The 25220-nt window shown below is 38.0% G+C and overlaps 1 protein-coding gene across 3 annotated transcripts in view; it reads left to right on the top strand.

Moving 5' to 3' along the window:
• gabrg2 (gamma-aminobutyric acid type A receptor subunit gamma2) overlaps nucleotides 1–25220 on the top strand; it is a 118360-nt gene that overhangs the window by 87424 nt on the left and 5716 nt on the right. For 2 of the 3 annotated variants that reach the window (XM_079847025.1, XM_079847024.1), the window contains exons 7-9: nucleotides 9931–10083; nucleotides 19614–19819; nucleotides 23191–23214. In XM_079847025.1, coding sequence (XP_079703151.1) covers nucleotides 9931–10083; nucleotides 19614–19819; nucleotides 23191–23214 — 383 coding nt within the window. The remainder of the gene's footprint in view (nucleotides 1–9930; nucleotides 10084–19613; nucleotides 19820–23190; nucleotides 23215–25220) is intronic. The other variant, XM_079847026.1, reaches the window with a different exon arrangement.

Below are 25220 nucleotides of genomic sequence, written 5' to 3'. Positions count from 1 at the left end.
TCACAATGCACGCGGTTGCAGTCCGTCGATACAGCAGTGCAGCGATCGTTTCCGCACCGAGTCTATTTTTGCTGTGCTGCACGCGCTGAATTAAAGTGACAGCACACGGTTTGTGGTCAAAATGAATACAGATTGACCAGATTGACAAGAAAATGTAGTAATTTCATCATAAATGCATTTAATTAAATACTAGCCTACTATTTTTCACAGTCATCTTTTTACTTCAAGCGTTGGTAAATCAAGGAAAACTACAATTTACTTCAACAAGGCGACATAATGAACAACACTCGTCTCATTCGTGGAGGTGGAAAAACAAGTTATTTGTGACATGCAAGATTTATTGTATAAAGATTTAAATTATGCAAAAGAAAGGGTATGAGTCTGCTGTTTTTGTCAATTTTAAGTTTTAATTTAAAATGTATGCGATTTTAATATAAGTGCATGGTTAAATATTTTACCACTTGCTTGAGCAACTTAATATATAATTATATAGAAGTAATGCATTGAATAATAGTTTGTTTAAATTGTGTTTAAACGTGAATACGTCTATTAAAGAGTATACGTATAAAGAGAATCGCAATGCTGACAAAAAACTTTTTCTTTTTTTTTAAATAAAATTTGCTGATAACTTCTGGATTTGAAATACAATGTGTTTGGGGTTACAGCCGCGGGTCAGTTACGCACTGCAAACGCAGCTTATGTGAAAGCACTTTAGCGCGTGCTGCTCCTGCACAGCATATGCACCGCAAAACGCACCGCACACGCACTGCACACGTTATTCAGCTACACAATAGCATAAAGAACAAATATCTGGGAGGCTGAATAAGCTAAATTAACATAAGCCAGCGAGTCCAACAAGCAAGTTACCAGTAAACAAGTTCACCAAGCTCCCGCGATCTCATTCCTCATCATTTTCTTCATCATCCGTGTCGCTTCTGAACAACTCCGCCAACTAGAGCGCCCCCTCGCGGCTGTAGACGGTAATGTTTTCTCTTGGTTCATCTCAGTCTGAATTAATTTTGATATATAAGTCGCACCTGACTATAAGTCGCAGGACCAGCCAAACTATGAAAAAAAGTGCGACTTATAGTCCGGAAAATACGGTAATTAAACAGAGGTTTTGTGTAAGCTGTAGACCCCTTGTTGCCAGGTGTTTTATATCAGGAAACAACTGATGGTTTTATTAAGTTGGTTAACTTGAGTTTCATCCCCCCGGTTTCTGTTTCGGTTTCATTCATTCACTTTCACTTTCCATTTTACTCTTGTATGTGTGATTGAGTGTATGTGTTTGTTTAGACTAGTTATGTGTTTTTGTGATTTGATTACTATTACTATTACTATTACTTTGATTCTATGGTCACTGCTTGCAAAATAAAGTCCCTTTAATGATGTGTTCACAGCCACATGCTCTTTGTACCCATTTTTCTGTGGCCACAAAAAATATACTTTCTGAGAGTTGACAGATGATTAAGACAGATGATAATAAAAGAGTGTTCGCTGGACAAAAAGGTTAATTGGTTGTATAATATTAATTATGCTACATCAAGTTAATTGTGTATTTATGTAATCTCTTTTCCACTTATAAATATGGAGTGAAAGTTTCTAAAGGCAAGCCAAATTATTTTTGTGAGCTTGTGAGGAAGTATTGCTCTACATCTCCTTGGCTACAGTACAGCAGATCCGGCTCTCTTTGGGCAGCCAGTTCTTTCGGTATCTGGCCGTCTTTATGGTCAGAGTTTGATTGCTTAGTCTGTACTTTGTCATTGTTCTTCTTAAATTACAGCAGGGTTTCTCAAACTCGGTCCTGGAGGGCCACTGGTGTGTTTGATCAGGGTTGGAGCTAAACTGTGCAGGATAGTGGCCCTCCAGGACCAAGTTTGAAAAACCCTGAATTACAGTCTTTCACTTCACTTAGATATTCTGCTGTAGTTGTTTAATTTAGATGTAGTTGCTCTCTCTCTCTCTCACACACACATACACATACACACACACACACATACACACACACACACACACACACACACACACACACACACACACACTGAACATTGTGGTTATAATCGGAGAGGAATTGCTTATACTGTAATAAGAATTCATTTTATTTGGTTATGAATTTTGAAAATTGCAGACCTGTTATAATATAATATAACTATATATATGACTAAGTACTGTGTGTGTGTGTATATATATATATATATATATATATATATATATCAGTATATACATATATATATATCAGTATATATATATATATATATATAAGTGGGCGACCCTAAATACAAGTGTAAACGTGTTCTTAAATAGTTTTGAGCTTGTCCACTTTCGAACACTTCCAGAGTTGAAAACGCATTCGACAGTATTGCTTTCGTAATGTAAACGCTCGTGGTCGAATTTGTTCGAACAGCCACAAAAGACTGTCTACTCTCCGCCCACTGACCTAATTCGTAAACATAATGCGAAGTGTGCTAGCCAGACGGGATTTAAACTTTGTCAGCATTAAGACCCGAGTTTGGTTTGAAGATTAAAAACATACCGAACGCAATGTTCTCTCGCCATTCCTGATTTCTAACACACACTCATAGCGTTCAGCTGGTCTTGCGGCAGAAACGAAAGCTACTGCTCTCTGTACTACTGCTCTGCTTTTTCCGTCGTCTCCGGTCATGCTCATATGTAAATTGTGTGAGCTTATTTTGTCCATTAAATCGAAAGATCTGAAAAAAAACATACCCATTTAGCCGCCCATAGACCCCTCAAAGAAATCAGGACAGAAGTGGTTGAAAGTTGACAAAAGAGATGGATTAAAACACCAGGTGTAAATGGGTACGTCTCCCTCGTCCACTTAATACCAGGTGTAAACAGGGCCACACAGATTACCATCCAGCAGAGTTTGTCTCCAAACCTAATGAAACACACCAGTATCAGCTGATCAATATTCAGGATTACTTGAAAACAACAGCCATGTGTGCTGGAGCACAGCTGGAACTGAAGTCTGAAAGAAGGTAGCAGATTTGTCTACCTGGATAAAACATTAAGATCAGATGGATAAAATGATAGAAAAATACATTTAACCAAATAAGAAGAAATACAGCTGAAAAGTTTTGCAGTATTAGAAGGGCAATTACTGTGAATAAATCATTAATATAAATAAAACACTTATCTGTAGTAAAAAGGATACTTTGTGAGTTTGTGCATTGTACTAAAACAATTGAAAATATGTTGAAATGATTGAAAAAAAGTGCATTTTTGATGATCTGTGATGCCTTATAAGTAAACGCAGACATTGGTGTTTGACTTTGACATTGCTGAGTATGCTTAATTAGGGTGTTTTTGTACAGAAATTTGCCATTCGAAAAGGTTGCTTAGGGGCTTCAGCTTATGCAGGTCTTAATGAATACAAACTGAATACTGCGGAATATGGTAAGTACAATTTGGGAGCAGTCCATCAGAAAAGTGCCCTGTCATCAGAAAGAACAGGATCAGTATGTATGAAACATTGCAGTTGCAGGTACCTTTAATGATACCATCAGCAGATGAAAATAAGGAAGGAAGTGATTTCTCAGAAGAGCAAGTAGGTTACCTCACACTCTCATCTCTAACTTTTTAACAAAGGGAGGAGGTCTTTAAAGGTCTGTGTAAGATCATTGTCAAAACAAAGAAATCTTTAACTGCAGAGAGTCTGAGATCAAAAAGGCAAAGGAACAGACTATTTCACCCGTAAGACTTTTGTTCATCTTCAGAACACAAATGAATATATTTTTGATGAAATCTGAGAGCTTTCAGTTCCTCCATTGGGAGCAATGCAATTTAAGGTCCAGAGCGATAGGAAAGACATCATTAGAGTAATCCAAGCAAGTGCTTTGTTTGCCCAAAATCACACATAATTTACCTCTATATTTATCCAAAGCATGTTCACGGAACAACTTCCGGTCTTGAGTCAACACAACTCACATGCGTCGTGGTGCTACTGGATTGCAGGTCAATATTTTCGTAAATAAAGTGGGTTCAGATTGGGTACTGCAGATCAGAGGCAAATCGGATATCAATTTAGACGATTAAGACATATTATTTTTCTCACAGGGTAGCCAGACATTAGTCCACAAGTTACATGAAAGGCAACTTGAAGTGTTTACACACTTCATGGCATGTTTAATCAAAGCTGAATATCTGAGAAATGTGCATTCCAAAGCACTGGTAGAGCTTGACTTCACAGACAAGATGCTGCCTTCAAGAGAAATCTAGCTGGTTTGAGAAGCAGAAGAATTCAACACCAAGAATCCAAAACATGCAGTTTGTACTCTACAAAATACAATTTAACACAGGTTTTCTTTCAAGTCATTCATACATGTAGTGAGAATTTATGTACAGTGAGCTCCATAAACATTTGGATATCAGCACACTTGTGTTTTAGCACCATGCTTGTAATCTTGAACTGTAATTTAACTCACTTTAAACTCCTAGTCGTTGTGCTATTTTACATCCAGAGTTATCAGTATGAAGCCATAACAACATTGTGTCACTGTCCAAAATCTATGTAGCTCACTCTGTTGAAGGTGTTCATGAGAAAGTGATCAGTGCATTTGCCACCACTGCCAAGTAGAAGAAGCTACCGATTCAAAGTCCAACGCTTCAGAGTCTGTCTTCACTGGATCCCACTCTAAGGGGTCACTCACTGACTGGTAATTGCCTCACCTTTGTCACCTTTTCCACCCCGGATGAGTTTGCATCCCTGATTAGCTATTGAATTCTTAGAATTCAATAGCATAAAGGACCACAAGTGTTAAATTCAATTATGTCCGTCCAAGACACCGATGATACCCTTTACAGAACACCTTTGCTGTGTCAGTTGTGACAGCAGATTTCAGAAGTTGAGGCAGGTAAGCTGTACACATGACCAGTCTCTCAGCAGTGTGTATAACGTAAGAACTGGGTGTTTTTGCTTGACAAAAGTCTGCTCCTTATCATTCAGCCACACGCTTTGACCAGATTGCACTGTTGGTAAGGGACATGCAAATTGTACTGCTACTGCTGTTTCTCCTTTGCTCGCTTTTCTGAATCCTTTGATGTTCGGCCAGCGAGGGAATAGAAAAGTTGAAAGCTGTAGCATCATTGTGCATACGGAGAGTACCCATTTTCCAGAGGTGTAGCACGATACTTCATCACAGGGTTTTTTTTCTCCCCTCCTCCTCGGGCTAATGTGTGTGAACCCATTGACAGCACTTTTTAAAAGTATACAACTGTACTTTGGTCCATTTTGAGACATAATAGGTTGCGTTTTACACTCCAAGTCTTAATGTCTTAATGCACAGATCTGATCTTTTGATCATATATGTGATCATTCACATATGTTTACATTCACTTTAGCTGTGAGAGTTTTAGGGTATACGTGTTTAGACACAGACCAGATGTCCAGATATCAGAGATGTATCTGATTTAAAACCATATTTGGAAGTGGCTCAGAACAGACGTGAAAAAAAGTCGGATCTCGTGCAGATTTTTGTGTTAACACGTGTGCAACAAATTGAAAGATGTGGGTAAAAATCTGATTTTTTGTGCCAGTGAATTCTCTGGAACTCCGTGGCCGCTGAATGCCTCCTGTAGGGTTGCAATGTGTTGGATGTGTCGACATTAGATGCATTTCCATTACCCTTCAAATTGCGCAAATTGAAACTGCGAATTGAAAATACACCCAATGGAAACACGTCAAAAACGTGCAAAAACATCCATATATCGCAAAAAAAGTTTTTACGCTCACATGAGGTGGTTTTTCAGGCAATTCGAAAAAGGAATATATAGCAAAACTGTAATGGAAACAGTTTTCTCACATTAACAGGTCACCTGGCGTACGTAAAAGTCGATCATTCTTTAAAGAAGATGAGGTATGTTAGGACAGAAGAAGAGACAGAGTTTTTAGTTAAACTCATAAAAGACAAAAGCATTACGGGAATACTGGATTCTAAACAACAAAGAAATGACACAATTTATCAAGACGTTGAAGCAGATATGAGGGAGAAACACGTGGCACTCCCAAGTATAAGGGGCTTTCCTTGCCATTAATGCTTGGATAACACACCTATGTCTCTTTCGATTAAAAATAATGGCTAGTGTGGTGGCTGGGATATACATAAACCTACCAACATCCATTGCCATGATCTTTGGAATGACTTATTGGAAGAGGAAAAAATGACATTTTAGTCTCATAACATCAGTTAATGGAATTTCGCATAGTTTCTTATCAACATTTAGAAAATATCACATAAGTTTTGCGCAAATCTGTAATGGAAACGTGGCTATTGAGACACGAAAAATAATCCTCAACAAGGAGATACGAATTCTTCTTCCAGAAGTATACGTCTGTGCCAACTTGTTTCCATGGTCTCTCCAGCATTAAAGTGCTCAACAAGGCCTCTCTGTGCTCTGCCCTGTTCTGTGAAAAGAAGCTGCAGTTTTCCACAAGGTGACTGATGTGCACGGATAGTCCTGGCCACCAGACAAACTGACGGGCTCAAGCTCTGCACTTGACAATACTTTGGTGTCCTTTGTGAATAGTGTGGAGGATTTCTTGCCTCATGCAGTGGGGAATCACAAGTCTTTGCCCCTGATGAGTAGCTCTCCAGCCACGGGCAGATTTTCTCTTTCAGGCCGGTATGGCCCAAGCTCTGGTGGAAGGACATGTTTCTCAGGCCACTCAGTCTCGTAGTATTGGATAAGTTCTGCAAAGATGGGGTTAGCCGACTCTTTATTATCACATTCAGCCTTGCTTCTGTAGCTAGAAGGTTTTGAATTACACTTTCACTTTCCATCATTTTCTTTTTCTGCCTCTGTAAAGATGTGCTTTACATGTGATCTTGGTAATGTGTATGCAGTTATCAGTTGCTTACCCGAAACATGCAAAGTGAATTTTAACAGCCTCAGTAGAATATATATATATGGATCTGGATCTGTAGCAAGCGCAAATTATTTCTATCTGTATCTTTGTTCGGATAAAACCGAAAGTGGGCAGGGGTTAAATCAAATGAAAAGCCAGTTTTAAAAGTAATTCTGTTCCCCTCATAGGTTTCATTTAACAAATATACATTGTGTAACTAAATTAATCTGTTTTTATTATAATTATAAAACTTGAAATATCTTCTAATTAACACAAGAATACTAAGGGTCCTATCTTGCACCCAGCGCAATTGACTTTGTACGTTTCATTCCTATTTTGCACCCGCGCACAGCGGACTTTTCCCTCCACAGAAGCACGTCGGTTAACTAAGAAATACACTTGCGCTCCCGGGGGCGGTTCAGTGCAAAGAGGAGGCGTGTTCCGGCGCAAACGTTCCCTGGTGCTATTTTGCAGGTTTAGAAAACAATTCCGCCACTGACCAAAAAAACCTAGTTTAAAGTCAGTGGCGCGTTGCGCATGATATTCATATGCTATTTTAAGGGCGCATGCTTGGCCATAATCAATGTAGCGTGTGCACAACGCGCATGCACTTTGCTTATCTCATCTACACACAGACGCAGCAGTTCTCATTTTTGCAAATCATACATTATTACAATAGATAGATAGATGCTTATAAAAGCATACATCTAGCTTACACATTTACCCAAAATATCATTCGCCTGTTTAACCGAAGTTAATTTGGGTGGGTTTTACTGTGTTTTACGGCCCTGATAAGAACGTCGGTCTCCTCGGCTGTGGACCGCTCCTGGCGTGCGCCTGGCAAATCCGCCGTTATAATAGGAATCCACTATTATAGAACAAGTGCGCCTGCTCTTAAAGGGAATGTGAGATGACGCTCTGATTGGTTTATTTCACGTTACGCCCAAACCACACCTATGAGTAATGAAGCTACTTCAGACCAACCCATTTTAGATTTGCGTCGGGCGCAAGAGTCATTTATCCCGCCGGTATAATAGCAACAGCGTCCGAGATCCTCCCACAAAGTTACTTGCGTTTCGCGCTTGATACTTGCGTTTCAGACCGTTAAAATAGGGCCCTAAATGTTATATAAAAGAAAAAAATATTTCTTTTTTATTTTCCAGGGGTGCTTTATGGCAGGACAATCACAACCTTAAATAAAAGTACCCTATATAAAATAGCTGATTATAGAACACGCAAGATGAAAAAAAATTGACAATTGTTTAAACAACTTGTACTTGTCACGATCACCTTCACCGTCACTGCCTTCATCTTCTTCTACGTCGCTGTCATCGTCACCATCACTGTTTCTGTCACTGTCTTCTGTTAGTCTCTGTTCGCACTACAGTTCCCAGCATCCTCCTTGACCCACACCTGCCAGCATTCATCATTATCTTCACAGCTGTCTGTCATTGTCTAGTCATCATCTGTGTATTTAGTTCCTTCTGTTCACTCAGTCTTGTTCTGTTCTTGTCTATGTTAAGTGTTTTTTGGTGTTAGTGTAATCCTGCCTGTCTGTACCTGTGGAAATACCTATTGTGAGTAAAAGTTTATATTGGAATCTTCTGCCTTCATCATCTTTTTCATCATCTTACACCAAACCGTGACAGTACTATGCATGTCAATGCAAATCTGTCAATTTATGATAGATTCTTAAGTGCTTGTCGGCTCTGGGAGAGACTGAGACAGAGAAACATATCGTACGAGGTTTAAAACGTTTAAATAGACATGTGAGTCAGCATTAGTTGATATTACTCCTGGCAAGCTCTGATTTCTGAGAGATGCACAGAGACAGCCACGCAGCAACTTCTCATTTCATTCATAGTTTACATATTCATATATCATATTGTACAAGGTTTAAAACATTTAAGTTGACATGTCAAATAGTAGAAAATGTGTAGCGTATTATATAGCCTATTATCTTGGTTGATATTACTCTTGACAAAGCTCTGATTTCTGAAAGATGTGCAGAGACGGCAAGACTGTGTTTGTTTCTTTCATAAGAGTTTACACCCGTTCTCTTCACACACTCATTATTGCATAGTGATTTTAGAGTTTTATGTATAATATCATGCTATCCCCTGTATATGTATAATATCATGCTAATTAACATTACGTCATTATGTAATGTTCCTGTAATTTAACACATTACTTAAAGCCTTCATATATAATGCATTATAAAAGTATTTTTAATGCATTCATTATGCCTTGTAATACACCTTATAATGCATTGTATATGGTCTCATGAATAATAACCACAGTTATAATATACATTATAATACTTATCTATTCATGCATGGTAACAACTTTAGAAAGTATAATGCATTAAAACGACATGACAAACAACTCATTTCAGATGTAACAAGGAATCTGCTAATATTATAAGGCATTTTAACTTTGGTTAAAAAAAAAATCTATGAAAAGATATAATGTATTATAACGTATATTATGAATACCTTTAAAAAAAATTTTTGCTATAATGTCCTTATGTTGTATTTCTGTGTGTTGCATATTAATGTGAAGTTATCTATTGCATGGAGATCTAACAGACATTCCTGCAACTTCATAAATGTCATGTTCTGTAGTTGTATACAGTATGATTAACTGACCTTTACATTTTCCTTTAACATCCAGTTTATGATTCCCTAGCCCAAACAGCACTTTGCCTGATGGCTGCAGAGCCCCACGTCTCTTGCTGGATCAGCTGATGTCTTGAAATGCTATAACAAAGCGTACTTGACTGACTTTGTTTCTTGTGAACATGGGGAATCAGTACTGTTGTTTAGTATTGTTCAGTTACTGTGAAGCTGTTTTGAAACAATATATATTGTCATAAGTGCTATAGAAATAAAGGTGATTTGACTTAAAAAGGTTTATTAATACAATGCCCAGTAATCTATAGACAAAGGATGGTAATTAAAGTAAGTTTTGAAGGGAGGTTTTTATAGAAAATTGTAATAATGAGTGAGAAGATATGTATAGAAGATACGTTTTGTTCATAATATGACATTTTGTTCTGTCCCCAGGAGACTATGTGGTTCTGACAGTCTTCTTTGACTTGAGCAGAAGAATGGGTTATTTCACCATCCAGACGTATATCCCCTGTACTTTGATCGTTGTGCTGTCGTGGGTTTCATTCTGGATCAACAAGGATGCAGTGCCAGCCAGAACCTCCTTGGGTAAAACTTTCTGTTTACTTTCTACATGATGTACAACCTTTGTGTAGTGTTTTCTTAATCAGTATTTCTGTCTTTTTTGTACAGTATATCTAAACATCCTTAAATCAAGGCAATTCAATTGAGAATAAAATTATGTAAGAAACTAAACAATACTTATGAGAATTTATCTTGAATTAAATTTATTTTTCTTATTCCAATGGCAAAATGTTTTATCTTGACTATAAACACCACTAAATTTAGTTACATTTATACTTAAAACAAGCAGGGGGGAAAAATAATTGAAATATTCTGAAAACATCTTGTTATAAGCTGTTTATATATGTTTTATTGGAAAACAATACAGAACTACTGATCATTAAGAAAGATTTTAGCAGTGTTACAATCACAATATTATGGCATGCAGTCCTTTTTAAAACTATTGTAGATGGTTTTTGACATTCACATTTGTAAAATTGTATAAATATGTATATTGATGATACAATGCAGTGCTGCATTAGCATTTAAAAGCATGTTCATATTTTACTGAAAGCAAATTTCCTGTTTCTGTTCTCTTGTAATCTTTGTTGTAATGCCCTTGTTCTTTAAGGGGGCAATTCAGGATATTTAAAAAAAATATATATATGTTTTTATCTTCTTATTCAGTAGCTCATCTTTCCTGCAGTGACTTCTGACCTCAGTGTATTACCATTAATAAGTCTAAATTATCTGCTGTGTTGAAACAAGAAGAATTTGTTTTTAAACAATGTACATTTAATATGTGGTGATCTCTTCCGAGTGCCACTTTTGGCAGTGACAGTGACATGACGTGAAGGCCAAGTATGGCAACCATACTCAAAATTAGTCCTCTGCATTAAACCATCCAAGTTAGTGCACATATATTAGGAGCAGTAGTAGTGAAGACACACACACACACACACACACAGTGCAAACCCATGCAAACCGTGCAAACCCAATTTAAAACCCTTGTATGCATTTGGTTATGTAGCTGATACTTAGCATCATGCGTCTATGATGATATATAGCATGCTTCACAATATCCATCATTATTGTCAAGTTTTGTTTAGTTTCTTTGTGTGTTTAGTTCCTGTTCATTTGTTCAATCAACATTTATTTCTATAGCACATTTAAAAATAACAAGTTTTTTTACACAATCAAGATTACAAAACACCACACATCACTATCAATTTCAATGCATCTAATGAAAATTATATGCAAAAGTAGAGGTACCTCAATTTAACCCTTGTATTATGTTCGATTTATGGGTATGATTTTTTTTATTATTTAATTTTTTTTTTCATTTTTGAGAGGGTCAAATTGACCCGCATTGGATTTAATACAATTCCCCAAAAAACACACTATGAAAAACATCAAAGAATCATGTACAAATAGTAAACTTTTAATGTCAATACTTTTCACACATTACAAAAAATAAATATCAGAACTTATGATTTATAAAAATATCATTACATTTTTATAACAATAATATCTTAGTCTCAAGAAGTCTAAGTATTGTATTTGTATTTAAATTATTTGAAATAAATTTATTTTAAATTTTAATTATATTTGATATTTTATTTTGATACATTTCAACTGAGGCATTTTGTATTTTTATTTTTATACATTTTTCGTGTATTTCTGCCCATCTCTGGCAGTGGCAAGCATTTTGTCCTCGGAGGCAACGCTGGTAAGTACACTTATTTTTAATCTCACCGTGTCTACACTGAACACGACAAAGCAAACGTTTCAGATTCATTTGTCCTTCGTCAGAAGTAGCACGAGTGCATGGAGGTCGTCAGCAATTCCACACGGCATTAGTTTACTGTCAGGGGTTTCTTGTGTTGAAATTTCAATTTCTTCTTCCTTGAAATCTGACTCAGGCTGAAACGGCTCCATCACAGCGCTTGCTATCTCGAGTATCAAAACACATGACATGCTGTAAAGGAGGGCATGGATATGGCGCGATGAAATTTAGCCAATCACAGCAGTTCGTGACTTCTGTTTCCGCAAGATCTGCCCCTTGAAATTGAGTGTTTTCCACAGAGAGTGAAAATGAGGATGGAAAATCCTAATTTCTACAAATATTGGACTTGACAAACTTTGTAAACTAACCTTGAAAACATAATATAAAAATCTGAAACTGCATTTCAAGACATGTTATTCTGTTTTCATTTAACAAATATCCATTGTATAACTCATGAAATATATTTTTTTATTATTATAATAATACATTTTTTTGAATGTTTTCTATTTGTCAGAGCCGATAGCTTCATAGACAGTGCTCCGACATGTAGCGTGCTTGCACTAAAAGAGACCTGAGTTTGGAGTTGCCATTACACTTCACAGGTATAGATGCAACTGAGTGTCTTCTGCATAAAACAATATGCCACATTTTGTTTTTGACAGATCCCAACAGAAACATATAAAGAGAAAATAACCTTGATGAACCCCAGAAGAGATAGGCCCAGAGGTGGAAATAGAGCTCCCTATTTCCACGACAAAAGTTCTGTCATTTAAATAAGACGAGAACCACTTTAGTGCAATCCTCTTGATTCCCACCTATTGACTCAAACAATCTCTGTAAGAGTTTCTGATCCAAAGCTCTTATACATCTAGCAGAGCAGGGGAGTTTATACTCAAAAGGTCAGAAAGATAAGAAGGTGCCAGTCCAATTAAAACTGTTCTAAACCAGACTGGCAGCCAGTGCAAAGAGCGCAAGAAAGGGTAATATGTTCACCTTTGTGAGTACCAGTCAAAAGTCTAGCAGCTGCGTTTTGGACTGATTGTAAATGCAAAATTAGTACAGTTTCACAGACAAGGCTTAAGCTAGTCCGGGACTAAAATGCAGCTGTTTCATATCTTAAAATATGTCAGTGCCATTGCTTTGTCTCAAGATGCACACCAGTCATGTCTTTTTTTCTAAGGTACATTTATAAAAGTTACTTAAATGTCCTAATTTAACTAATCCTAATCCAGGCTTAGTCTAAACCAGGGTTCACCAATCTCGGTCCTGGAGGGCCGGTGTCCTGCAGAGTTTAGCTCCAACCCCAATTAAACACACCTGAACCAGCTAATCAAGGTCTCACTAGGCATACTAGAAACTTTCAAACAGGTGTGTTAGAGCTGGTTGGAGCTAAACTCTGCAGGACAGCGGCCCTCCAGGACCGAGATTGGTGAACCCTGGTCTAAACCCTGTCTGTGAAACTGGACCTCAGGATTCAGGATTCTATTTATTATGCAAAATAATACTTTAGGACTATGGCAATTCTGACAAATTAAGTCCAAAACCACTGCCTTGACCACTTTAACAAACTGTTGAGACAAAACCATACCATCTCTAAGTATCTCATATAAAACCTGGAGTCTGTCTTTTTTTAATTTCCTCTCTACTTGTCTCCATTTGTGTAAGCAAGATATCATTGCAACCAGTTAAAGTCAGCCACCTACTCATCTACTCCCTACATGGAGAATACTCTGAAACTGCATACAGGAATTATAAACCTCTGAAAATGAAAGGCAGACAGAGCATTTATAGAACTAGCACGGCAGCCTGCCCAAGTAGGAAGAGAGAAAAAACATTAAACATAATGAGAAAATGATCTGAGAATCAAAAATTCTATAGCAAACTCACACATCGGGACACCCGAAAGCAAAACCAGATCCAGTCCCTGACCCTGCTTGAGCATAGAAACCACTACAGATGGAGTTCGGTTGAAAGAATTCACCAAAGATTAAAAAAAACTTGCACCAACATAACATAAATACAATCCTTGTTATAATTGGGAGATCTGTATATGTGTTGGACTACTCAAGTCTACTTTAAATGCTTGCAAATGCCCCCCATGTCATGTCTTCATTTTAAAAATAGAACATCTAGATCTTGTGAGGTAATTTAATAGAACCATTTAATATTTAATAGAACCATCTTCATGCTAGTGCATGTAGAAACCTCTTTTCGTTTGAATTAAAACAGCACATGCTCCAGAGGATGAAAAATATCAGGGTTGACCCAACTCTTTTTAAAATGCAGTCGCATTACTGTGTAAAGAGATGCCACTTCCCTAGGGGCTGGAACAACCCAAACCAGTAAGAGTACCTTACATTACGATGACGTGTTTAAAGAGATGCCAAAGAGGCTCATAGAGATCCACCTCAGAGACCAAATGCCCAGTATGCTCTTCTCTGTTTTACCAACACACATCCTCTCTTGCCACTTCTACTGTTGCATTTCCTTCTGTGACAAAAACATTCTGGAAGGCCACATATATCCGCAGATGTGCATGCAATGACTGGGGGATCATATTAGTTTTGTCCGCCTGAATGTCAACTAGACACAACCACCAAAGACTTTGTTTAGTGCTCATACACTGCCCAAACAAAGATAAATACGAATAAAACAGATCACAAACAGCAAAAGACACCAGTCTACTCTAAAGCGCCATCTTATCTTATATTTGTTTCTCATTTGTTCATTGATTTCCCTTACCTGCTCATTGTTTCACCTATCATTTGAGTTGTTTGTTGTCCGTTCTTGTTGGTTTATGGTTTGGTTACCAGTACTCCTGTGCTCCATTGCTCCTATGTTTCATGGATCTAGTTTGTTTTGTGTTTGTTTTATTTGAATAAACGTACCATTGGAAAAGATCCTCAACACTCCTCGCCTTACTGCAACCAAACCTGACAATAATGCTCTATTGTTGGCCTCTTTATTACACAGCAGAATAATCGTGCACAATAAATCCAGATCAGTGCATTAAAACAATATTTCTGATCACATAAAGTTTGCTGAAAGCCTCAAAGTGTATATCCAAACAATCTACAATCTAGGGTAGTCACGATACATTTATAGTACTAGGTTTGCCTGCAAAAAAATTATGTAAACTGATACCATGTGCAAAAAATATCAGCGCTGATCTTTTAATGTCTACTTTCTATGGCTCAGATTTCTCTTCAGGAAGACCATTTATCTGCTTGTGTTGGTTGTTGTATAAGGATTCATTGTGTTTAGCGATCCACTTCAATTGGATTATTCTCCTTGGTAATCTCCTCAGGGTTAACACAATGCCGTTTTGGAAGATCTCGAGCAAGGACACGTGAAAGTGTGTTAAATGCTTGGGTTTTCAACATGTTCATTCGATACTCAGCAGCTTGTCTAAAGTTTTAGGATGACAGTAATGCTTCATTCTCAGTTCTCTTTCTTTTCATGGAAAAAGGGAGATCAGCTAACCACTGTAGCTATGGAGAGCCACCCAGTTGAGTTCTCTCTTTTACTCTCTCTCTCTCCCGATAAAGATTTAAGCTCCGGTTCGGTTATGTTTGTATGTGAGGATTTATGTCAGGGTTCAGAGGCTTGCAATGCTTTTTGACGAGACTGTTTTGGGTGTCTTCAATAAGTTCCAGGCTGCGAAGCAGCAGTCAGCAACTTTTCGGTATCCCATCCCACGCAGAGCTTGAGAGCCTGCACCTCCTTCGAGTAATTTCTGCTCCAGTTCTCTGCAGCGACCCGTGGAGAGGCAGAACAGAGATGCTGCAGCTTAGGCGATCTTTCAGAGAGATTGGGCCCCCTGGACTCGTGTGCCAGAGTGTATGTACCCCCGCCAACGTGTTAACCTGAGGCCTGGCAGCAAAGGCTCCTTGATGGTCAGTCCTGGTCAGAGACACAGACCGCTCTCTCTGTCTGAACTTGTCCTAGGAGGTTATCTCCCCGACATGCTGACTCCACAGGTTGACACCTCATGGTCACCTCTCTCAAATTATTTGGTGGCATGGCTTTTTGGCTTGCTTTGTTGGGGAAACTTAAAGGGTTAGTTCACCCAAAAATGAAAATTCTGTCAGTAATTACTCACCCTCATGTTGTTCCAACCCCGTAAGACCTTCGTTCATCTTCGGGAACACAAATTAAGATATTTTTGATGAAATCTGACAGCTGGATCACTTCTCCATAGGCTTCTAAGGGACTGAAACTTGCTGGCCCAGAAAAGTTATTAAAGAGATCGTTAATATAGTCCAAGTGACTCCAGTGGCTCAATCTTAAGTATATCAAGCGACGAGAATACTTTTTGTGCGCCAAAAAATAAATAAAATTACGACTTTATTCCACTATTCATTTCATTCTCTCTCTGTGCCTCGAGTTGGTTTACTTAGTGTTTTTGCGCAGCGCGTCTGTGTTACACGTCACCACGTAGGCTCACTATTGGCCAACGCTGGTCATGTGTGTAATGCCTGTGATGTACAACACTGACGCGCTGCGCAAAAACACTACGTGAACCAACTCGAGGCCCAGAGAGAAGGAAATGAATAGGGGAATAAAGTCGTTATTTTTGTTTGTTTTTGCGCACAAAAAGTATTCTCGTCGCTTGATATACTTAAGATTGAGCCACTGTAGTCACTTGGACTATATTAACGATGTCTTTAATGCATTTTCTGGGCCAGCAAGTTATAATGCCTTAGAAGCCTATGGAGAAGTGATCCAGCTCTCAGATTTCATCAAAAATATCTTAATTTGTGTTCCGAAGATGAACGAATGTCTTACGGGGTATGAACAACATGAGGGTGAGTAATTACTGACAGAATTTTCATTTTTGGGTGAACTAACCCTTTAATATTCTGTAATATGATTGACTTGAATGCACTGACACTATTGGGTTGAGAACTGAATTGAGCTGATGATGACACTGTTTTCTCCAAAGCTGCTTGATTGAGTAATTGAACTTAATTGATGAACTTTACACAGTTTTTAAACCAAACTGAATCAACACTGAACTGATTTCAAATGAATAATGACTGTTTACTATTGTCTTTCTAGAGCTACTTTACAGCAGAATTGAATTCTGTTTGCGTCATTGAATCATTAGTTTACTGTTTATCACTGTAAAGCTGCTTTGAAAGAAATCTGCATTCTATAAAGTGCTATATAAATAAATGTGACTTGACCTACATTTTTTAAAGAAAAAAAAAAGGGCCATAGAGGAGGTGTCTCCTCCTCAGAAGGAAACTAACTTTTGCCAGTATTTTCTAGTTACGAAAAAGATAGAAGGTCTGCATCATATTCTGGATTTGCGTCCTCTGAATTTCATGCTCAGTGTGTTTAGTTTCAGAAGACAGCGTTCAGACACACAGGAAGTTTCTATGGTTTGCTTTAGGGCTTACCAGTTTTGTGTTCTTTTTTTTTTGGCCTGGCCTTGACTCCCCAGATGTTTACAAAATAAATGGACATGGCTCTTGCCCTGTTGAGGCCTCGGGTTGTGCATGTTTAGCAAGATTGAAGATGTGGGATGTAGAAGTCAGGGCCGACGAGAAAAATGTAATTTGCTTAATTTACAGATGCAAAGAAAAATGGGCATAGCACAACAAAATCAGCGTTTCAGTATTATTATTATTTTTGAGTCAGGCTTGTTTATCTTTCCCCATACCAAATAGGCAATCAGCTTACATTCTCTCCCCCTGTCTGTTACTGAGAGAGGAAACAGTTAGTTATCAGAGAGTTGACCCATTTTCTTACCGCTCGGCTCCTAATCTCGCTCTCCCGTAGCTGACTTCACTCCACTTCCTTCTGCCACAGTTCTAAATTACCTTGGCAATTAGCTAATTTTAGTACAATCACAGGAATTGGTGGTTCGGCATCAGGACTTAGTTCTCTGTCATTGGCTAAGGATGGGTTTGAGTTTAAACAGCCAGAAGAGTGTGTTACTGCCGAGGCAGCAAAAGACCTTTCTAGGAATTATCCTGGTTTCTTGCACAATGCAGGTATGATTGTCTCCTCCATGTGTTCAGTCTTTTTGCCTCTGCTTGGCTCAACACAGGGTGTCAGTCTGTGCATTCTGCTTTGGTCGCAAAGGCAAGTTCCTTTTTCTCTTAGGGCAGTTCACATTCCAGGAAGTCTGAATGAGGGGGCAGACCTGCTGTCGAGACATGGGCTGAGGCCCGGGAAGTGGAGGCTTCATTCATGTGGGCCTGATTTGGCAGACATTCAGAGTCTCAGAGATCGCTTTGGTTTTCTCTGGCTCCTCCAGCACCACTGGCCCTAGATCAAGTTCTGTCATGACAATTCTCGGAGTGTTTAATGGATATGGTAATGGATATGACAATGTTGATATGTTTAGAATAGATCTGCTACGCTGCTGCTGTAGGTTATCGATGCTGTAGGTTATTGCTGCTGCCAATACATACATGACACGCTGCTGTGAGCAAGTAATTCATGCTGCTGCTGTAAAATATAGCATTCATGAATTACCTGTAGCAGATCTATACAGGTGGAGCTGGGGAAGGTGGAGGGTTTCTGAAAGTGCGCTGCACCTCTAAGGCAAATGCTACTCATGTATTTGAAGGTTGAGCACGCGAGCTCATTGGCTACTGATACAGCGGGAACCAATCAGCTGTACCCTATAGATTATGTAAGGATGTGATTACGAGCAGGTTGAGTCAGGACCTATTAGCTGGCGCCATCTAGAGTTTTATGACAGGACTTTGTATTTCACTGGCCTGTAGGTTCAGTGCTGGCTTTTCTACAGGAGCAGGTGCATCTGCAGCTTTATAAGTTTTATGAGGCAGCTATTGCGGCTGAGCGTGTGTCCTTTACTGGTCTATGTTTGGGAAGACATTCCATGATATCCTGTTTTATGCGTGGGCGAGACAGTTGAGAATTTTCTGCCTGGTAAGCATTCTGTTTTGAGATATATCTGTGGTGTTGGAGGCTTTGACAAATCCTCCTTTTGAGCCATTGGATTTAGCTTCAGATGAGCATTGACTTTTAAGTCTGTATCGCTATTGGCCTTGTTATCTCTTAAAAGGCTTGGAGATTTGCAGGCACTGTATGTCATTTGTTTTTTCTTCAATTGTGCTAGAAAATAGCATCCTTGAATGAGCAAGGATCTAGCATGTTTACTTGAACTGCTCAAGTGATGTCAATGGTTTCAAAAATACAATTTAAAATCACATTAATGATTCATGTTACTGTAAGTAGGCTCCTTTCTAAAACCCCTCTACATCTTGTTTTCACATCTTTCAGTGGGGAACCAACTTTATAGTGAAGTCAGTCATTTGCACATCGTAGTTTAGATTTTTTTTTCCTTAAGGGCTTCCGACATACTTTCTGAATACCCTGTATCTTCTCTGAGTGTAATATTTAATATTTAATTCCCAGGATGTTTTAATTTACCCCAAAATCTCTTCAAAAAGGAGCTATATGAAGAATCCAAATTAATATCTTGTGGGTTCTGACCAATTTAGTTAATTGGTTGCACTCATTAACATTTAAAATTAATTTAATTGACTAATTAATTAATAGTAAATATGAAGTATTTATACATTCACCTTATCTTATTATTTTCAGAACAATAATAAAAAACAATTGTTTTACGTTGTCTCTTAAATGAGTGGTTGAATTGTTGTCCAGTAGGAATTAAAATCCAAACCACAAGCGTGGACTAGCCGTGTGAAAGATAAATACCACAGATGTAACCTCAGTAATCCATATGCAACAAATGTTGAAATGTCCATGCTCTTATTTCAGTGTTATTTACTTTGTTCCCCAGGAATCACAACTGTGCTTACCATGACCACTTTGAGTACCATTGCTCGGAAGTCCTTACCCAAAGTGTCGTACGTCACAGCTATGGACCTCTTCGTATCTGTGTGCTTCATCTTTGTTTTCGCCGCTCTAATTGAGTACGGAATGCTCCACTACTTTGTGAGCAACCGCAAGCCCAGCGCAAAAAAAGACAAGAAGAAGAAAAATCCTGTGAGTACACTTCCTAAAGCAATTCACATTATCACCTACAATACAACAATATTATAAAGTGTATTTACTACCAGTGTTGTAAGTATTTTTGATCAACCTATTTGATAACTGCAATTGTTAGTATTTTAGGGTCAAGGATTGAGTTCTCCAAATAATAGCACTCTTCCACAAATTAGTGCGCTGCCTAGACTGTGTAAGGTTAAGGTACTTAAATGCTTATAACTAGTTTTACAGTTCAGCCAGAAAGTATCCAGCAGGCATGTGAATTCAAATTCAGAATTGTTTAAATAGAATCCCATTATATGCCTTTATTTGGTTGGGAATATTGATTGTAAAGAGCTGGAATCATAAGTCTCTTTTCCACTGTTGGGTCAAACAGGTCTAAGAACGCTAAGGTTATAGTTATATTTCCACTGCACAATGACAAAGTGTTCTCTGACCGAAATTCTCAGCACGGTTTTTGGTTTGCTTTTATTTACATTATGCATAATTTACATCTCTAGGACTATACAATTTGGACTTACAAATCTTGTAATGCAGTGGATTGTAAAACAGTCTCTGTATAACCCATTACATCAGAATTACCATTGACATTAATTCATATTTTTGGTTGTTAGTACAACATTTTGATAACACTTTACAATAACGTTCGTTAGTTAATGTTAATTAATGTATTAACTAACATGAACTAACAATGAGCAAAACATTTGTTACAGGATTACTTAATCTTCGTTAATGTTAGTTAATAAAAATACAGCTGTTCATTGTTAGTTCATTTTAGTTCACAGTGCATTAACTAATGTTAACAAATACAACCTTTGATTTTAATAATGTATTAGTAAATGTTGAAATGAATATTAACTAAGATTAATAAATGCTAAAGAAGTATTGTTCATTCTTAGTTCATGTTAACTGAGGTTGTTAACTAATGAACCTTATTGTAAAGTGTTACCAACATTTTTTACAATTCAAATAAATTCTTATATAGGCCTAGTATCAAGGTGCATTATATAAACTAACCGGCTGGACCGGATCGGCATGGAATGGAACGGTTAAGCAACTCGAACGGTTTGGCCTGATAGTGGACGGGTATATTCTTGAGGACTCAAATGTCGAAAATAGAAATAATAAAGTAATTGTGTCCAAACCTTTGACTGGAAGAGTATATTCTGTAGTTTGCTGAGAATTGATCAAATTGAAAACCTAGTCCCGGCTGGTTACAAAAAGACTGTTATGTGTGCTATGTATTGTAATCGGCATGTAATATTGTAGTCTGTATGTATTGTAATCTATGTATGTGATCTTTCTTATTACAGTTTTGTGTTGTTAGCTTCTCGACTTGTTAAGGCTTTATTGTTAACTCTGTAGGAATCACCTTTGAGTGCTAGATGAGTCTCTTGTGTACTTTTGTGTGACGAAAGCTATTTGTGATGCACCTAAGTGATCATTAGTTGCTGTCCATGATGAGCATTTCAAATCAGTCACTAATAAGGTCCCGACATGCAGGTGATACACAATGAGAAAGCTCACTAGGTTTTGGAACATAGCTATAGTGTGCACGCTAGAAACTTGCTCCAGATGTGGTCAGTTTGCCAGCGTGGACCACATCTCTCACAGTCAGGGCCGGATTAACCATTAGGGCAACTGGGCACTTGCCCAGGGGCCCATGACATCTAGGGGGCCCTGACAGGTAGGAAATACACAGAAATTTAATAAAGTTATCAAACTCTTTACAGTCTTCACTGCATAAACTGCATCTACGCGGATTCACGCAGACTTTCCTCCCTCCCCGCTGAACGCCAGCGATTACTAATTCGTGAAATGCACTCCCGCTGGTTGAGCGCGGTAAAGTTCGTTTCAGGTTCGATATTAGCCGGACATTTGTTCTATAGGGTCGGTAGTCTAACAAAGATATCAATAGCAAGATTAGTTTTAACATTATGTGACCATTGTATATCGACATGATGAAATATTCGTTTAAAATCATTCATGCATTAATGCTGCATAATTATACCTGAGAATGCTTTGACGCGTTTCCACAGCGCACGATGCTTAAGGGAACGTCTGCCACCAACTGCGTTAAACGTAGTCTATAATTTGTATTATTTAAAATTACTTTTAACATTTAAAAACAGACGTTTTCAAATCCCAAAGCTTGCAGAAGGTTCCTAATGGCAATACTGATAGGCTACACTTTCCTGGTAGCCTTGAGTAAATTAACATGTCTCAAGAAAATGATTCATAAAACGTATAAATATCAGTTGAGCCTATAGGCTCTGACACAGACGAAAATGAAAAGACTATCAGTCAAAGTTCAGCTTTAGGAGAGGTAGAAATAGGCCAGGATAAGAATACTGAGAGAATAAGAAATATGAAGATGAGGAGAGAGCAGGTATTGACAAATAATCTAATGACAAGGTTTTAAAGCTAGCCTATTTCTTATAATTTTTTGGCCTTCAAAAGTCCTAAATTGCACATATGTAGGTCAGAGAAATCCAAATTTTCTCGGGGGAGCATGCCCCCGAACCCCCCTAACTACGGGGGGCCTTGAGTCTTGTTGCCCAGGGCACAGGAAATTGTTAATCCGGCCCTGCTCACAGTGTCACTGAGCAGTGAAGTCCTTGATCCGAATCATCTCGACAGCAGGTTTGAAGAGCAGTCTTAGATTTTCATCTCAGCATGGTGCTCATTTCTCTAGCTTGAGCAGTGCTGATCTCAGTAAATGGGGTCGTTCCACTTTCAGATGATTAAAGGGGTGCCAGAAATGTCTTATTTGATTTTTGGGGTTTAAAATGGTAGGCGGATTTTCAAACCACATTCGACAGATTGGTTACCAGTCAAAGGCACACTCTGAAGAAAAACTCATCAAATAAAAAGACAAGAAGTTTTGCTGAAGAAGTGTTTTGATCTACGCGGAGTGGAAGAGTATCAGTCTCCTCCTCAGACGATTATGTTCTTCTTTTGCTGTTTGCTGATTAATGTTTGCTGATTTGTACTTTACGTTTATAAGAAATGTCTGTTTCCCAGCTGTAAAATCTAATCGGATGAGCCATGTTCAAAACCATGTCAAATATGCTGTATTTAATTGTATCTTTAATAGTGTTTTAAATGAATCCTTGCACTTTGCAGATGTGTTCTCCTTAAAAACGAGCATTTTTATTCTGTATTTTAACAACATGCAGTGAAGATGTTAAGATATACTGCCTTGCACCCCTTCCCTCCTCTGTGTCTATTTATATTTCAGAGCCTTCTTTATATTATATTGTATGTCTATTTTTATGTTGTTGTTGTTGTTGTTGGTTTGTTCGTGTTTGTTTTCTTCTTTTCAATTTCTAATTTTTGTTGTTGTTTGTTTCCTGTGTGGACAAAAGCTCCTGCGGCTCTTTACCTCAAAGGTATATTGCTCATGTAAACTTCACTAATCATGCATGTTTCTGCATTCTGCGCAACCACACTGCTCTTGTGTCAGGTATTTAGATTCACTGTACTAACATCTAGTAAGTTTAGTACTGAACCTCCTGTGCTGTGAAAGGCAGTGGGACTCTTATTTTACTTCAATAGAACAGCAGTGTCTGAAATATTTGCATCTTTCATTTAATTAAAAATAGGCCGCCTTCCTCCCTCTCTGTGTGCTTGTATATGAGGCTTTAAACCTGACAGAAATAGTCAGCAGAGCCTTAACAGCTTGAAATAGACAACCACGCTGATTATCTTAATCCCAATTAAAGAGCATAAGCTTGATGGCTTTGGCAGATTTAGCCATAGTGAGCTTTTAAAAGTCAATGTGCATGGGGCACAGACTGATATTTGTAACTTCCACCTAGTATTAGAAGAAAGTTTGCCAGAATTTGGAGAAAATTAAATGATATCAATGTGTAACCAGACTAAACCAGTGGTTCTCAACTAGTTTTTCTTCAGGACCTAGATTTTACAGTGGACAACAAACACTGGGTCTTTTTTCACACAGGACAATTCTTCCAAAAAAATTCACCAGATTCACAACGTGTGCATACTAGGGGTTGAACGAAATAAAAAAAATTGGAAGTCAACTTTTAGGGGTTTGATTTCAATATCAAGTATTCAGATGGCATAAACAAACTAGTGAAGCGCTCCCAGAGTGTGCTTTTATTTGTCATTTTAACTAATGGTAACTGAGCGTTAGAGTGGACTTTAAAGATCTATTATCCTGTGGCCCCCTCTATAGGACAGCATTAGTATTACAGTCAGTGTTTTTGTACAGTCAGTCAGATTTGATCGTAATTTATATGAAAATCTTAACTCTGATCTGTTAGAAAAGATATAGTGCATTAAGTCAGAACAGTCTGGATGTCTTCTGCAAGGCGTCCATGTTGTTGGTGTCAAAATAACATGATCAGCGACTAGTCAACGTCAAACGACGTCAAGCTTGAAGTTTCATGGCAGAGAATCAAAATCGACACGTTGACTAGTCGACTAGTCTGAGCAACCCCTAGTGCATACACACAAGAATTTGATATTAACCTTATTCTATTGTTAATGAATTTGTAGTAGGCTATTCTAAATGACTGACCACAAACCCAAGGTTAGTAATTTGCATAAAACACACCCAAATCATCTCCATATAAGGGCTTTCCGCGCAACCTTTGCTTAACAGCAGGGTGGGCAAAGAGTGTAGCTCCAATTCTAATCAAACACACCTAAAAAAATCTTAAAGTCTTCAGGATTACTTCAGGTAGGTATGTTTTTGTTTAGGGGTGGAGCTAAATTCTGATTGTGTATTGTTAGGCTTTTTTTTTTTTTTTTTTTTTTTTTTTTTCTTGGGACCCTATCAGACTTACAACCTATTTTTGTGTCATAGCCAACCAGTTGAGAACCACAGTTAAAAGAAAAGCACTTTGAAGTAATCTCTCTCTCTCACACACACACACACACACACCAGGACAGGCAGACATGCACTTCATCTTTACTAGGTTGTCGTATTTCATCCGGTTAAAGCTGCCAATTCCACTGTATTTGTTTCTATTCGCTTGGCAGACTCTTTGTGCTCGTTGCTTTCCACACGCTTCGGTGAAACCCTTTGAGAAGCGATTCACATGACCCCGTTTTAACACAGCCTCAGGTGGCTCTGTCCTAAAAGCTACACAATGTACTCTCGGAGAAGCCAGCATGAACAGCTGGTTGTGCTTCGTTTTTCAAAGGGATTTGAAGCATCCTTCCAATGCTGGGCAAAATGATTGTGAGTCCAGAGATGTGGATATGTCCCAATGAGCCTGTTTCTCTTGGCTTTGTTGGGAAATATTGACAATCAGGTCTTGTAACATTTGTGTACTTCAAGTGTATATTTAAACATATATTTCAGTACTGTTGCTGGCCAAGATACAAGATTGAATGGATATTAATAATTAATTATTTAGCTGTTCTT

This window comes from Squalius cephalus, assembly GCF_949319135.1.
Source record: "Squalius cephalus genome assembly, chromosome: 17".
Classification (NCBI taxonomy): Eukaryota; Metazoa; Chordata; class Actinopteri; order Cypriniformes; family Leuciscidae; genus Squalius; species Squalius cephalus.
This window is presented reverse-complemented; position numbering and strand designations above follow the sequence as displayed.